The sequence below is a fragment of the Podarcis muralis genome, chromosome 4, assembly GCF_964188315.1.
Source record: "Podarcis muralis chromosome 4, rPodMur119.hap1.1, whole genome shotgun sequence".
Taxonomy (NCBI): domain Eukaryota; kingdom Metazoa; phylum Chordata; class Lepidosauria; order Squamata; family Lacertidae; genus Podarcis; species Podarcis muralis.
Genome location: NC_135658.1, coordinates 13656744 through 13673461, shown reverse-complemented (window position 1 = coordinate 13673461; position 16718 = coordinate 13656744). Strand labels below are relative to the sequence as shown.

Sequence of the window (16718 nt, the reverse complement as noted above, 5' to 3'; positions counted from 1 at the left end):
TTATTTTATATACCAAAAAATAAAAAGGGAATGGAGCCATGAACAGTGTCTGCGTGTGTGTAATATACATCTTAAATGAGCAAAGGGCATATTGCTGGATTGAGATGAAAGCCATCAAGTGTTGAATAGAGAACCAGGTGGCCTTAGGTGTATTAATTTCAATAAGTAATTTCCTTATGGAGTAAAACTCCAGCGTGCAGCAGGGTGCCTTTCAATACAATTTCATTACGGAAGGGCCTGCTTTTTAATAGTGTTGGGAAGAAACACGCTGAGTACAAAGGGATGAAAGGATTTTTTTTGGCAGGGGGGTGAAGGGAGCACACCAAAGGGACCTCAGAAAGATCGGATTTGTTCTTATGCAAATAGGGTGTATCTATCATGGTCTATCTGTGCCTTCGCCATTCCCTAGAAAATATTCCAGTGAATCTCTTTCTCGGTTTGGCATCAGAAGGCTCAGTCTCTCTGTTACATTGTCCTCCTCCTCTCCAGAGTCAACGACTGCATCTTGCGGGTGAATGAAGTCGACGTCTCCGAAGTTTCGCACAGCAAAGCCGTCGAGGCCCTGAAGGAAGCTGGCTCCATAGTGCGACTCTACGTCCGTCGGAGGAGACCTATTCTGGAGACTGTTGTCGAAATCAAACTGTTCAAAGGGCCGAAAGGTAATGAGGAAATCCTGAAAGAAAAGTGGGGGTAGGTGGGGAGACACAGGAAGCTGTCCTTTGGCCAGATCAAACTGTGGTTGCGCTGGGATGTTTGTGATGTGGTGGGTGAGCACCATGGCTGCACAGTACTCCATCTTTATCACATCTCTATCCTGCACCGAGGGCTCACTCATCCAGACTTCCTTTTGCATTGTGCTTCCAGACACAGGCCTGTGCTTTAAAGTTCAGTGTATGAGCAAGGTTGTTTTGTTTTGTTTGCCCTGGCACATTCCCTGGGAAAACCCACATTTTACTGCTGAATCAGAGCAAATGGCAATCCACACAAAAAATATAATAAAAATTCCAATTGCCATTGGCTCCAAATCAGCTGTAAAATGTAGGTTGCACCAAGAAAAGCACCAGGACCAAAAAAAAAAAAAAAAAGAACACTTTCAGACATAGAGCTTTAAAGTCTGGACCTGGACCTAGAAATTCATCTCAAAATGAAGTCTGGATTAGCCCTAAACCTCAGTTTTCCATTACACCTGAACCAGGAAACTCTGGTTTAATGTTGGTTTATGAAGCGTGATAAGTCACAATTAGATACTGATGTCTCCCTCTGCACATGCAGAGTTGTACCTTTCCCATGAATGTAGGTCTCACAGCCTCAGTGCCGGATTAAACCTTGTGGAAGCTCCTAGGCAGTCAAAATCTCGGGGGGCCTCCTTGCAAATTATCTCCTAATACTTTTTGAGTTTGCCGACCAACCATTCTAACAAGCCAATTTTATTACACGGAACAAACGTTAGCAATTATTGATGTTATAAAACCAACCAAATCATGATCAAGATCAAATCAATCAATAGGAGTATAGCATCTAGATCAAGGGAAGTAATAGTGCCACTGTATTCTGCTCTGGTCAGACCTCACCTGGAGTACTGTGTCTAGTTCTGGGCACCACAGTTCAAGAAGGACACTGACAAACTGGAACGTGTCCAGAGGAGGGCAACCAAAATGGTCAAAGGCCTGGAAACGATGCCTTATGAGGAACAGCTAAGGGAGCTGGGCATGTTTAGCCTGGAGAAGAGGAGGTTAAGGGGTGATAGCCATGTTCAAATATATAAAAGGATGTCACATAGAGGAGGGAGAAAGGTTGTTTTCTGCTGCTCCAGAGAAGCGGACACGGAGCAATGGATCCAAACTACGAGAAAGAAGATTCCACCTAAACATTAGGAAGAACTTCCTGACAGTAAGAGCTGTTCGACAGTGGAATTTGCTGCCAAGGAGTGTGGTGGAGTCTCCTTCTTTGGTGGTCTTTAAGCAGAGGCTTGACAACCATATGTCAAGAGTGCTCTGGTGGTGTTTCCTGCTTGGCAGGGGGTTGGACTCGATGGCCCTTGTGGTCTCTTCCAACTCTATGATTCTATGATTCTATGAAATCAATATTATTTTGATCCCTAAAAAGTGGTGCCTACTTGGTAACCCGCCGCTGCGGAGCCGGATTCCCAACAGCTCACCATGGGCTGACCTGCACATTGCGCCCATTTGAAAGCATCACTGCCATTCGGAGTTGGTTGGTTTTCTTCAAATTGTATTTAGCCTCACTCCCTCTGTGTTCCGACTGACATCCGCGTGCTCTGCACTTCCTATTCCTTGTTCCACACCATTGGCTAGTGGGAGTTGGGAAATGCAAAACATGATGATGTCAGGACATTGGGTGGCGTTGCTTTATGAAGCAGAAGGCGAGTAGCTTGTGATGCCTCTTGGCAATGTTTTGTTTTGAATCAGCAGTTCAGTGTCAGATGCAACCCCATATTAGAGCAGGGCTGGATATTTAAGCAGGTATTTGACACAATTCTCAGTTTCTGAGGAAGATGGATGTGGAAAGAACTAAAGTTAGCATATTCGTTTAGCTTTTGATAAAGCAGCAGGAAATAATTTAGTTTGGTGTTACCTTGCAGGGGGAAAAAGAAATTAAATGCTTGCACTCTGGTGTCAAGATCCTTGTGAAGATTTCATTTTTAGTTGTGGTGCCTGAAACAATTCTGCTTTACTAAGTGTGTGTGTGTGTGTGTGTGAGAGAGAGAGAGAGAGAGAGAGAGAGAGAGAGAGAGAGATGGACAGACAGACAGACATTATATGCTTTTATAACCAGCTGTTGTTTGTAACTGCTTGGTGTTTCAAATATTGATTTGATCATTCATGCATTCTGGATACGAGATTCGCTCACACACATATGCATTAGCACCTGAATTTTGCTGTTGACGTAGGATTTCCATTTCACCACTGCAGTTGGCTGAAAAGCGGATTTGATGTTATGTGAAGGCTCCCTCTAGTGTAAAATGCTGTGATCCATTTCCTGCTGGTGCTGCATTAAAATGACAAGCAAGTTGTCCCAGGGCCCCATCAGGGCCCACTGATGTTGGCACCATCTCTTATCATTCCTTACGCTAGGAGCCTGGGAGACTGCGAGACACCCTTATACATTTCCCACAATGCCCTGGGGGGTGGTCCATTGGGCACTCAAGGGCATCGTGGGAAATTTCAAATGGTGGCTTGTAACCCCTGCTGTCGATTAAGCCAGAAGGCAAGACTGTGTTGTGGGCAGCATGAACTCTCGGGACCATCCCAAAGCTCAACAGAGTTCCTTGCAACAGTGGCACCTCACCTGGTCTACCTGAGAGGAAGAAAAAGGGGTGGGATTCTGCACTGTTGGGTCTCCACTGCCCAAAGGGGTGGTGGTGCCATTGTGGGCCAACACCACAGGCTTTGTGTAGCCTGCAGGTCAGAGGCTCCCCATCTAATATTATAGTTTCAGATTTGTATGGTGTGGTTTTTTATAAAGAAATGCTATGCTTGTCTTTATAATTTTTAAGCTATTATTTCGGAAACTTCCTGGTGTCTTTCCCACCATTAGGGTTTGATAGAGTCAGTCGGGACTTTCCTGTCTGACTGGATTTTGTATGGTTGCTATTATTATTTATTAAACTTACTCAGGCATGGGAAGTAATTGTTGGTTCCTCTGTAGTGCACATTTTGAAGGTGTATCCTGTGTGGGTTTTTGCTTTGTTCCTCAACTGTTCCCTGCCTCTTGCCCTCAGAAAGAGAGTCTAAAAATAGAAATGTATACATTATTGGGGGCAGTGCTTTTTTTCTGGGAGGAAAAACATACGCCTAAACATTTTGTGAATCTAACGGGAGAAGAAACTTTAAAAAATTAGATTTTTAGTTTCTTCTCTAGCACAGTGAATCGTCAGTTCCATTGTTACCCCCAATGGCAGCCTCATTTTCTGTCATGGGTTTCCTGAGTCTCAGACGGAATCAGAGTACCCCTAAACATTTTTTAAGGGAAAAAAGCACTGATTGGAGGTTCCATCGTATTGCACTCTCCAGTTGCTTTTATTTATTTTTAACAAAAATAATATACTACCAGATCATAACAAAACTTCTAAGTGGTTTACAAGAAGTAATAAACATTATCTATAAAAAGAAGTAATTAAAAACAATTAAAACCAGCAGAAAACTAAACAGGTATTAAAGCAAATCAACACCAGCGTGTCTGGATAGGCTTGCTTGCCTGAACAAAAGTATTTTAAGCAAGCGCTGAAAAGAATATAGGGAATCATTGGAATCATTGGCGCTCCCAGCAGCTTAGAAGCAGGGATGTGTTGTTGCTTTTCTGGAAAAGTTTCCTTTTCTAAAATACATTGCTTTGGGAAATGTTCTCATGCCTTTGAGAGTGGTTTACTTTTGCGTGTTTGTTTTACTTGCATTTAATAAAGAAAGCTAAAATCTTTGAAACGGTCAAGCTTGCCAAATGTCACATTTGCAGTTAGCAATCCTGCTCATGAACTTATAAAATGGATCAAAAAAATTTAAAGAGGAAAAATAAAGCAGTGCAAAATTTGCTGTTTTTAATAATAATTTTATTAGTTTTCAATTACAGTCCAATCATAGCCTCATTATAACAATACCAAATTATAACACAATTACTAATACCAATCGTTCAAATACCAAATTATATAATTTAGGTGGCCCCCCAAATGCTAGAATTGATGGTTCGATGATTTCATTATTTCTGCATTCCAAAATCTTATTAATTTCAATTACATTCTGGTCAAAATAATAATCCCTTATACAACAACTGCAATATTAATAACTCCTATTCATGTTGACACATTTATAAAACACATGTGAGGCACTCAAACTATATCCTTGTTCTTCCTGTGTGTGACAATCAAAATCTGCCATTTCAGAAAGTTTCCGCCCCATGTCATTGCTTCCAAATATTTATGCCTCCCCCCAGGGGGGAAAAACCCCTTAAAAATGGCAAAATCAATAAAATGAGGTCCTATTGCAGCAGATAAAAACTTTTGAAAAGTTTTGTTTTCTTGGGACCCCACCCTGGAGCTTCATGCTGCGGGAGTGTGTTGCTCCCAGGCAGAACCAGCCCTATGATAAGGCAAAGTGAGAATGCTGCCTCAGCGGCAGATACTGGAAGTTGGGGAGTAACAAGAGCTATGAGTGCCCAGAACCCTCTGCTGCCCTCAAGTGCAGTTCTTCCATTGGCAGTGCTTTTTTTCAAGAAAAATAGGTGCCGGAACTCAACATGAAGTTGTTCCCTTAAGTCACTGGGCAACTTGGGGCAGCCCTGAACAGATGCCGGTTTGACAACAGCTGCATTCACCACCCGCAGAGGTGCTAAAAATTATGCCAAGCTGTCTCCCTAGCTGGTTTGGGGGTCACCCCTGGTTTCGGCGCAGGTCAAATAAATGCGTCTCCCACCTCCCTCATTCTCCTAGATTCAGGCAGGTGGCTAGGGCAGCTGGGAAGGGTCCTCTCACAAACAGGTGTGTGCAATGGTAGGGGCCTGGCTGAAAAGCTTAGAGGCCATCACTGCTATCAGGAGATTGGTTGAAGAAAGGAAAAAGTGAATTGGCCCCGCCCCATAGCTTGACCAATCGTGGCTAGGAGCTCGGTGGAGTCATAGGTGTAAAAACAGAGTGTAGATTCCGACACGCCAGCCAGCTTCTGTTTCAACTTGGAATGAATTTTATTATTACGGTCACAGACCAGTTCCGGCTCACTTACAATATCAGGAAAATCACAAAACACAACAGGAATACATTGAATTGTGATTGGGTATAACAGAGATAATTCAGATATAAAGGTAAAGGTGGCGCTGTGGGTTAAACCACAGAGCCTGGGACTTGCTGATCAGAAGGTCGGCGGTTCGAATCCCCGCGACGGAGTGAGCTCCCGTTGCTCGGTCCCAGCTCCTGCCAACCTAGCAGTTCGAAAGCACATCAAAGTGCAAGTAGATAAATAGGTACTGCTCCGGCGGGAAGGTAAACGGTGTTTCCGTGTGCTGCTCTGGTTTGCCAGAAGCGGCTTAGTCATGCTGGCCACATGACCCAGAAGCTGTACGCCGGCTCCCTTGGCTAATAAAGCGAGATGAGCGCCACAACCCCAGAGTTGGTCACGACTGGACCTAATGGTCAGGGGTCCCTTTACCTTTAAGAAGAGTCATTCCAAAGGCCCACCCTTTTCTCACAGTGCCCAACCTTATGCCCATGAGATATAAGATAAAAAAGGAGCCAAATACAACAGGAAGTGAGGGCAGGGAAAGGGAACGAAAGAGAGGCAGGGCACTCAACAGCTCAAGGCAGAACTCACTGGGCTGTGACGCTTGAAGCAAGTCCATCATGAAGATTTATAAAAGGAGATCAAATTCAGCAGACAGCAACGACATGAGCAGTGTGCCATTTCTGAAGCTTCTCAAAAGAGAGCCCGTTTTTTGTATTAGATGGTGTGTAAAACACAGGATCTGCTTATAAGCTGGCTGCAGATACCAGAAGCAGAAGCCCTGAAGGCTCTGGGAAATCTCGCTGGAGAAGTTCCCGTCAACCTAATCCTTTCCTAGTTGTCCTTCCTTTTGTTAGGGCTCCTGATGGCGGTGCTTTCTGTGTTTTGGATTTGCCCAAAGCCCTTTTTCATAAATGAGATTGCACAGAGCTTGCAGTGCACGGTGGACCCCGTCGGTTCCCAGAAGCTGTCCAGCCTGCCAGTTGGCTTCCAGCTCCTGGGCCCTAGTCAGCTCATCCCTTCTCTGCTTGCTCCCTACCCCTGTCAGTTTACACTGTCTGGGCCACATGTGTCAATTGTTGTCTCGCCTGCAGGCAGGGCTCTTGCTTTCTGAAGCATGAAGAACAAGGGAAAAGGTCACGTTTGTGCCAAAAATAGAACTGGAGAGAGGGAACCTTCGGGGTTCTCATCTTAGCTCATTGGTTTCTGCCGCTGCAAATAGGAGATAAGTTGCCTTGTCTCTGTGGGTGCTTCCCCAGATGGGCATTTGTTGTGGGATCAGTGCTGCTCACGCAGGCAAGTGCGCAGCATCCGCACATGACTTTGGCATCAAAATGCCAGCCGGAATCCCCCTGGCTGAATTTAATCAAAATTTGCCCTTTCTGCAGAAAATCCCTTAAGTTTCTTCTTTTAAAAAAAACAACAAAGTTGCCAGTGACCCATTAGCAACATCTGAACGGCCCATTTGTGGCATCAATTACTGGTTCCAACTGAATCCCAGAAAGCAAACCATAATGGCCAACTTTAGATTTGGGCAGAACAGAGTGAGGCAGCCCCAGATCGCCTAGGGTTGCATCAATGCTGCCCAGAGTGATATGGAGTTGTCAGAAAGTGTGTGTGTGTGTGTGTGTGTGTGTGTGTGTGTGTGTGTGTGTGGGGTTTGGGGGGGCAGCCTGGCAGTAAGGAGAGGGGACAGCCAGCCTGCAAATGTCTCTCTCTCCCAGCCAAATGTTTAATTTGGGTTTTAAAACCCCACTTCATAAAGGATAATGGAAGAAAATGAATGCTTTTTATGTCCTACACAAGAAATCTCTGGACCTATTTGTCTACAATTTGGCAAGCTTAAACTCCTCATTAAAGTAGAAGGGAAAATACAGAATCTTGCTTTATGAAGAGCAGCTAAGGAACCAAGTCCATAGATTGCAAAGAGTAACTCTGAAATGGATCAGTGTTTTTTTAATATAGATATAAGTCAAATCTTGGCCGCGTGTGCACATCTCTACTTATATGGACAATACACCCTGTGTGACAAAGGTCATATACACAGTGGCGTAGCGTGGGGGGTGCAGGGGGGGCCGGCCGCACCGGGCACAACATCTGGGGGTTAGGGTTAGGGGGCGCAAATCCACGGGTTAGGGGGCGCAAATCCATGGGTTAGGGGGCACAAATTACTTGCCTTGCCCCGGGTGCTGACAACCCACGCTACGCCCCTGCATATACATTCAAGGGACGGCATGAGTGAGTGAATTGCATCTGAGTTGTCAAAGATAAAAAGAAGCGAAGAACATGTTTGCGTGATTCAGTCATGTCCCAGTGGGGTCAGAGACCGGGACGTAGTCCAAGCAAGCCAGTAATCGGAGTCCTGTTCAAGAATCTAAGGAGTCAAGGGTACATATAAAGACCCCTGCTAGATCAGAACAAAAGCCTGAATAATCCAGCCTCCTGTTTTCTACAGTGGCCAACCAGATACCTCTGGGAAGCCTACGAGAAGAGCATGAAGGTAATAGCCTTCCATTGCGCCAGTGTTTATCCCCAGTGTTTTGTATTTAGAGAAATGTTGGCTCTGATCCTGGAGGCAGCATATAGCAAGCATATTATGGGACTTATGAGAGCTGTAGTTTGTTAAGGGTGCTGAGAGTTATTAGGAATTCCTCTCCACAGCTGCAGTTCTCAGAGTGTTTTTCACAATCTATTCCTCTTCCCAATGAACTTTTTAGGAGAAGCCACGACTGTTTAAAGTGGTATCATAATGCTTTAAATGTATGGTGTGAATGTGGCTATAGTCGCATGTAATGGCAGCGCGTTGGCCTAATCCAGGAAGGCTCTTCTGGGGTGTCGCACTTGGAGAAATTCCCCTCCCTCTGGAGAAATTCTTCCAAAGGGTCCCCCTGGCATTTCTCTTCCACCAACCAGGGAGCAGAATTTTAAGGAGCCAATTGCACACGGCCTTGAATGCAACAGGCATCATTAACGAGCTTTTGCAACAGTGGAGCTGTCACTTTCCTATATGCTCCAGTGTGGAAAAGATATCACAATAAGACCTGAAAACACTAAGGGATGCATGCCCAACATCTTCCCCAGGAATTCCATAGCTCTGCAGGTTTCCAATTTAGTACAAGCAAGCGAACAAATGTTGTCTTCATGTCACTTCGTGCTTATCTCTTGGCTCCGTTGCATCCAGTTGGCACCCTTGCCTAGAACTTAAAACTGCTCTTATGAGCATGGTTTGACAGGAGATAAGCCTGGCAGGAAGAGTGATGCCCGTCAGAGTAGCTTTAGTTCCTTCCAGTGCCAGCTGGGAATCTGGGTAATCAGAAGAGCGGGCAGTCACTCCTGATACGGATATTTTGATTTGTGCGTTGCTTCCAGCATAAGGTCAGAATAAGTAAAAGACAGATAAGGAAAGGGTGAGACTTCTGAGCCGAATTTGTCTCCCAAATTTTATCACATCCAAATTGAACACGCAACTGCTGTTACATTGGGGAACAGCTCTCCAGAACTAATGCTTCTGTTGTTGTTTAGTCGTTTAGTCGTGTCCGATTCTTTGTGACCCCATGGACCAGAGCACGCCAGGCACTCCTGTCTTCCACTACCTCCTGCAGTTTGGTCAAACTCATGTTGGTAGCTTCGAGAACACTGTCCAACCATCTCGTCCTCTGTCGCCTCCTTGTGCCCTCCATCTTTTCCCAACATCAGGGTCTTTTCCAGGGAGTCTTCTCTTCTCATGAGGTGGCCAAAGTATTGGAGTCTCAGCTTTAGGATCTGTCCTTCCAGTGAGCACTCATTGCTGATTTCCTTCAGAATGGATAAGTTTGATCTTCTTGCAGTCCATGGGACTCTCAAGAGTCTCCTCCAGCACCATAATTCAAAAGCATCAATTCTTCGGCGATCAGCCTTCTTTATGGTCCAGCTCTCACTTCCATACTTCCATACATCACTACTGGAACTAATGCTTCAGGGGGATATTATTATTATTATTATTATTATTATTATTATTATTATTATTATTAACAATTTCAACATACCAACTATCAAAACATATCATATTCATTTTTCACCCACCCACCCTTCAAACCATCCCTCCCCCTGAGATTTCCCTCAGCTCCTCTCTCTGATTTCTCAGCACATATTATTCTCTGCATGTTACAAAATTGTACATATCCTTACGTTATCTATCTATCATGTTATCAACCAATAAATTTATGTATGTTTATTCAAACCCAGTCCAGTTCATTTTGTTGTCTTTTTAGATAATTTGTAAAAAGCTTCCATTCTTCACAGTCACAGTTGTCCTTGTCCCGCAGTTTGTATGTCAATTTAGCCAGTTCTGCACAACTCATCAGTTTTTCTTGCCACTGTCATTGGGATTTCCTCATTCTTCCATCCTTGTGCTATCAAGACTCTTGCTGCTGTTGTAGCATACATAAATAAGTTCTTTATTTTTCTTGGCAGGTCTTGTCCTAGGGCCAGGAAGGGACTTAATTATTATTTTAGCCCACCTTTCCTCCAAGCTGCTCAAGGCAGCATATATGGCAGTAGGGGCATGTGTGAAAGGGCAGAGTCAACCCTGCAGACACAGGCATCAGCGCTGCTTACCTGGACAGCGGCTGCTGGGGCACAGAAGCAGCAAGTCCATGTAATCTTAGAATTGTAGAGTTGGAAGGGAACATGAGGGTCATCTAGTCCAACCCCCTGCATTGCAGGAATCTTTTGCCCAACGTGGGTCTTGAACCCTCAACCCTGAGATTCAAAGTCTCATGCTGTATTGACTGAGCCATTCAGTTGGATAGTTGGGATTGCCACTGCCATGGTTTGAAACCATGGAAGAGGTTTGAGAAAAGCGCCTCCGCTTGGTACAAGACAACTTCCTAGGGTCCCGGGACAAAAGACACAAAGACTTCTGTGCTGTGGAGGAAAAGACCAGGCTTTCCACATCATCAACCGGAAGAAAATCACCATGGTTTTGGAAAAACACACATTTTAGCTGTGTGGGTGAAGGCATTCTAAGGAGACCTTCGTTTCATCAACTCATTGCAAAGTTGGTTGGCTGAACAGAAGGCAGAGCAGCATGTTCTTCTGGTTTTTTCCCTAAGGCTCAGAGCTCATCTTGGGCTCTTCATTAAACAGTACACATATTTCAAGAACAGATCTTGCGTCAATTGCTTCCTTCCTCCCCCCATTCTTTTTGTAAAGTGACCTTTTCCCACACACCCAGTTTGAAAATACACCCCCACCCCCCAAAAAAGTCTGTTCTCTACAAGAATCAGTGTGGTTGACTTCTCTTTTTTGGAAATGGTCAGTCTATCTCTTCAGATTTCAATCATTCTCTCTCCCGCCCCCCCACTTTTCTGTAGAATGCAAGTGCACATTTTCTGTTTTGTCAGGGTGCCCTTGGCAACAGACACCCATGACTAATTGAACATGGCGATTGTCTGATTCTTTGCTTAGCTGCATTGCGTGGTTTGATTAGAAACGTCTCATTTTATGTAGAAAGACTGTGCCCACTTTCAAATGCCGTTACTAATGCAATCCTGTAGAGCCCTGATTGTCGCCTTGCGGTGTTCTGTTCTATTTAAGGCATTGCACAGAGTGTGGGGCGTTTGTTGGATCTCCCTCCTGAGTTAGGGATGAGCAGATGTCCCATGTTCCATTTCATTGTTATTGTTCCGATGGTTGACTGTGCTCCACACTCTGCCTGCCTCCCAATTTAATTTGGAGAGTTTTCTCAAATTAATTTCGATGCTGGCATGCTCACGGTTTGCTGGAGTTTTCTATTCGCCTTGCTGCTCCCCTCACTTCAAAGTTTCCAATCTGTACAGGTGCACATGTGCGCTGATTAAAATAGCGCATTAAAAAAGGTAAAGGGACCCCTGACCATTAGGTCCAGTTGTGGATGACTCTGGGGTTACGACACTCATCTCGCTTTACTGGCCGAGGGAGCCGGCATAAAGCTTCCGGGTCATGTGGCCAGCATGACTAAACCACTTCTGGCGAACCAGAGCAGCGCACAGAAACGCTGTTTACCTTCCCGCCAGAGCGGTACCTGTTTACCTACTTGCACTTCGTGCTTTTGAACTGCTAGGTTGGCAGGAGCTGGGACTGAGCAACGGGAGCTGCCCCCATTGCGGGGATTCGAACCGCCAACCTTCTGATCGGCAAGTCCTACCTAGGCTCTGTGGTTTAACCCACAGTGCCACCCGCGTCCCTGCATAACTCCATACCCTCCAAGAGTTCTCTGATGAAAATAGGGATGTCCTAAGGAAAAGTAGACATTCCGGGATCAATCAGAAGATGGGACAGGTTCTGTAAATCCAGGATGTCCCTGGAAGATAGGGACACTTGGAGCATCTGAGTTTAGCTGAGAAGTCCTTTCTCCCTTCAGTCCTGAATCTTTCAACATTCAACTTCATGGGGTGTCCCTGAGTTCAAGGAGAGAATGTGAACCTCTCTGTTCACTTTATTCATCGCATGCATAATTCTATGCGGGAATATTGGGGCCATCATGCAGTAGGATCACAATTCCCTCAACTGTTTTTCATCAATATTACATATATGCACCGGTGCACATGGCAAGGAGGCGTAAACTGAAAATTGTGCATGCTCAGCAGATGCAGAGAGAAATTCAGATAGGGAGGGTTTCATATGCAAGCCCTGTGATGAAATCGGGATACTACTAGCAATAATAATGTGACAACTACGGTTTCTACCAGACCTTGCCAAAAACAAGAGTTTGGCAGGCCCTGCTTAAGTAAAGCACATGTTGAAAGTGTAGCTGGGTGAGATTTGTGGTGGGTGGAATTCCAGTGCGGCAGAGTGATTAAAGAGTTGGACTAGGACCTGGAAAACTAGGATTAAGAACTCTTCTCAGCCACAGAACATACTCTGTGACCTTGGGCCTAACCTACCTCGTAGGATTGGTGTGAGGATAAAATGAGGAGGGGGAGAACCACATATGCCACTTGGATCTCCTTGTTGGAAAAGTGGGATATAATGCAAAATGCCATCATCTTTGCATGACTATTTGTGGAAGAAGGGGAATATTCCCTAAGATACGGCTGCTTTCTTGCTGTCAATGGTGAGAAGCCATCAGAGAGGTTATTGGTGCTGGCGTCCTTCTTGAAGGTTTCCCACAGGCACCTGGTTGGCCGCTGTGAGAACAGGATGCTAGACTAGTGTGGTGTAGTGGTTAAGAGAGGTGGACTCGTAATCTGGTGAACCGGCTTCGCTTCCCCGCTCCTCCACATGCAGCTGCTGGGTGACCTTGGGCTAGTCACATTTCTTTGAAGTCTCTCAGCCTCACTCACCTCACAGAGTGTTTGTTGTGGGGGAGGAAGGGAAAGGAGAATGTTAGCTGCTTTGAGACTCCTTCAGGTAGTGATAAAGCGGGATATCAAATCCAAACTCTTCTTCTACTAGATGAGTCGTTGGCCTGTTCCAGCTTGCTTTTCTTATGTTCTTACTCTTTTAATTCATCACCCATCCTTCACCCTAAAGCCCCAGGGTGGGTTACAACAATTACAACACATTAAAAATGGTTTGAAGCAACTTACAATCTCAAAAACATAGGGGATATCCTTAAAAAAAATATGCAATTCAGCTGTCGAAAGACAGGGTAAAGAGGCGTGTCTTCAGCATTCACTGAAAGCTCTATAACACAGGTACCAGTTTCACTTCTTTGAGGAGCGAGTTCTACAACTTAGGGACTGACACACAGAAGATACGCACACAGCTGCTGAGGACAATGGAACAACCAAGAGGGCCCCATCTGCCAATGTTAATACCCAAGGGAGTCCTAAGGGAAGGAGGTGGTCTTTCAGATATTTGGGGTCTGAGTCATTTAGCACTTTAAACCAAATGAGCACCTTGAACTGGGCCCAGACACAAACTGGCAACTAGATTTGAGTTGTTGGAGTGACAGAGTGCAAATCCCAGGTGGAAGAGGGCTAGTCCTAACTTTAAACGGACCTAGTCTTGGGGAGCGGGGAAATTGGCATTCTGAGCACCACTACCCCAGATGAAATCTTGGATTGTCTCTGTTTGAACCTCAGTACAAGGAAGATCCACCAGGTTTAAATCTAATCTAATGCAATCATACACCTCACTCAAGTCTTTAAACGTCTGCTTTGCATGGCTTATGTGACCATAAATTTCAAATGCAGGCATATAGGTTCACTTTTCTTCATCTTTCCAGGGCAAATGCTTCCCACACTCCCCTGACTGAGTATGCAGCGTGAACTTAATAGGAAAAGAGACAGCTGCCATCGGTCTAGTGACCTGGAATAAATTGCAGTTTCCTACACTTTGATTTTGTTTCATTTCCCATTGGAGTTTACCTGCTAATGCTCCAGTGCAGAGAGTATAAGCACAGAGGCAGAAAAATGCAGAGGAATAAATTCTGTAGGAGAATAGTGTTTGTGTGTATAACAATTCCCTTAATCAGACAAAAGTTTTATCTAGGCCAGCACTCGGCCTTTGTCATGGCCAGCCAAATGCCACAGGACTTTATTTAGTTTTGTTTCCTTAATGGCGGTTCCCTCATTGCGAGAAGCAAAGCTACAGGGAACCAGGCAGAGGGCCTTCTCGGTAGTGGTGCCCGCCCTGTGGAACGCCCTCCCATCAGATGTCAAAGAGATAAACAACTACCTGACATTCAGAAGACATCTTAAGGCAGCCCTGTTCAGGGAAGTTTTTGATGTCTGACTTCTTAGTGTATTTTTGGTCTTTGTGGAAGCCACCCAGAGTGGCTGGGGAAACCCAGCCAGATGGGCGGGGTACAAATAATAAATTGTTGTTGTTGTTGTTGTTATGTGTTAGAATTTCTTCTCCATGATTGCAGTCTTGGGATTTTTGTCTATCACATGACGGTATATGTTTTGACTCCACAGAGTAGGAAGTGACGGAGACAGGATGTTTGTGTTACTGTGTTCTGTGGGACTATTGTCCTTTGTTCTTTTTCTCTTTGCTGTCTGACGCTAGAGAGAGAGGGAGCCATGTAGCAGTGCTCCGTGTGTGTTTATATGTAAATAAAGTAGATTAGCCAAAATGCTGAGTTGCTGAGGTCTGTTACGCATGATGCACAAACTCTGCAGATCGGTTGGCATCGGTTGCTGTGATGTTCGGGCATGAAGCTCCCGAACGAAAGACCAGGAGGGAGAGAACATGCCAGTTGGGCATGTGTCTCTGCCAGGGTCCTACTCGAGTGTAGGCCAAGCTCCTGACATTAAGTAGTTCTAAAACTTCATGCTTTGTTACTTATGTCTGGCGTAGTTCTTCAATCCATTTCTCATAGCTCAACCCACAAGAACCAGCCTGCTATATCAGGCATAGGACAGTGGTCAATGCTAGTCTTACTCAGAGCAGACCCACTGAAGTTAATGGACAGGACTACAGGAGCAATCCTACAGCAAAATCTGCCGGGAACCAGGGTTAGCCACTTAAGTTCCCAGCGTAGCTGGGAAACTGGCAAGCAGGTCCTGAGCACAAGAGCACTCTCCCCTCCTGAACTGGTATTCTGGTAACTTCTTTTCAAGCTGTATAGATTGGTGGCCATTGCTGCCTCATGTGGGAGTGAGTTCCACAGTTTAATTACATTATTTACATTAATGTAAGAAGTACATTATTTCATCTGTCCTGAACCTTCCAGTCTTCACATCCATTGGGTGTTCATGAGTTCTCCCCAGGCTCATAAATTTTTTTTTAACCTTTTCCATCATGCAGTACAATAAAAAAACAAACCAATCTAAATAATAAAAAAGCACAAAAAAATGAAAGGAGTGAAGTAAATAATAGTCTCAAAAGTAAACAATGAAAGGGAGGTTTTGCCAACCATATGCCCCAAAGACTGACCCTCCGAACTGTTATGTGGTGTTTGGGTACGATTGAAGTTCCTCTGCTCTAAATCTCCCAGCATGCAAAGCAACGTTTTCAGAGCATCAGAGAGTCATCCCCATTCTCTCTCTCTCTCTCTCTCTCTCTCTCTCTCTCTCTCTTCCCAGAGCGAATGTGATAACTAAGATTTATAGCTTGTCTATCATTAATCACCACATAATTATCTCTGTTGATGAACGGTCAACAAGAGATGTCTATTCCGCTATCTTCCTCCCCGGAAGTCCCAGGTGTCCATTAGTTCTAGTGTTATGAAAGGAAGAAAAACTTTTCTCTTTCTATTCTCTCCATGCCACATATAATTATATAAACTTCTATCATGTCTCTTTCTTACTTACCTTTTCTCTAAACTATTTTTTTTTAAAATTTAATACAGAAGAGCCCTCCTGCCCTTTAACTCAGTAGGTGGTGGAAGCTATTGATTTTTCGTGTGTAGAGTTGATTTAGGCCCAGTGATAGAGGAAGAGCGAAAAGGTGCCCATCTAATCCAATCAGCAGAATGCTTCACGGCTTTCCAAAGGAACTCATGGAAGTCCCACACTTATTTATTGTTTCTCAAAGAGTGATCGGTATTTTGCTCCTTCAAAAGCATGTGCCATATAAGAGACGCTCAAGGTTAGGGGGTCGCCTCCCAGAAGATCGCAGCTTTGTCAACAGGTTTGGCGTTATCAGTTAAATGTTTGCTTGCCGGAATATTGCCTGCCAACTTCTTATGAGGATGTCATGATGCTCCTTTCCTTTTGGACAGAAATTGATTCCTATGGTTATCAATTTGGAAGGAATAAGTGACACTCAGCAGAAATATAGAGGCTGGCTCCTTCTCATACTGAACAATCTCTATCATTCCGCCCTGTCAACTTCAGTTTAGATAGCATGCCCTGGACATGTATTCATTTCTTCCTTGGACAGTTTCTTTCCTATGATTGTTAAATTGGTTTTGGCTCCAATCACAATGTTTAGGGTCCCTCCTTCACAGTTCGTTCTGACCCTAGTATCATTGAAATGTATTGTTGATTGATTGATTGATTGATTGATTGATTGATTGATTGGATTCCCTGCCCACCCTTCACCAGGGGTGCGTTCCTACAGTTTAAAAATATAATATTA

At 44.6% G+C, this 16718-nt stretch overlaps 1 protein-coding gene across 27 annotated transcripts in view; it reads left to right on the top strand.

Annotated features, from left to right (window-relative positions):
* DLG2 (discs large MAGUK scaffold protein 2) overlaps positions 1-16718 on the top strand; it is a 901719-nt gene that overhangs the window by 684982 nt on the left and 200019 nt on the right. For all 27 annotated transcript variants that reach the window (XM_077926964.1, XM_028725975.2, XM_028725977.2 and 24 more), the window contains one exon: positions 490-659. In XM_077926964.1, coding sequence (XP_077783090.1) covers positions 490-659 — 170 coding nt within the window. The remainder of the gene's footprint in view (positions 1-489; positions 660-16718) is intronic.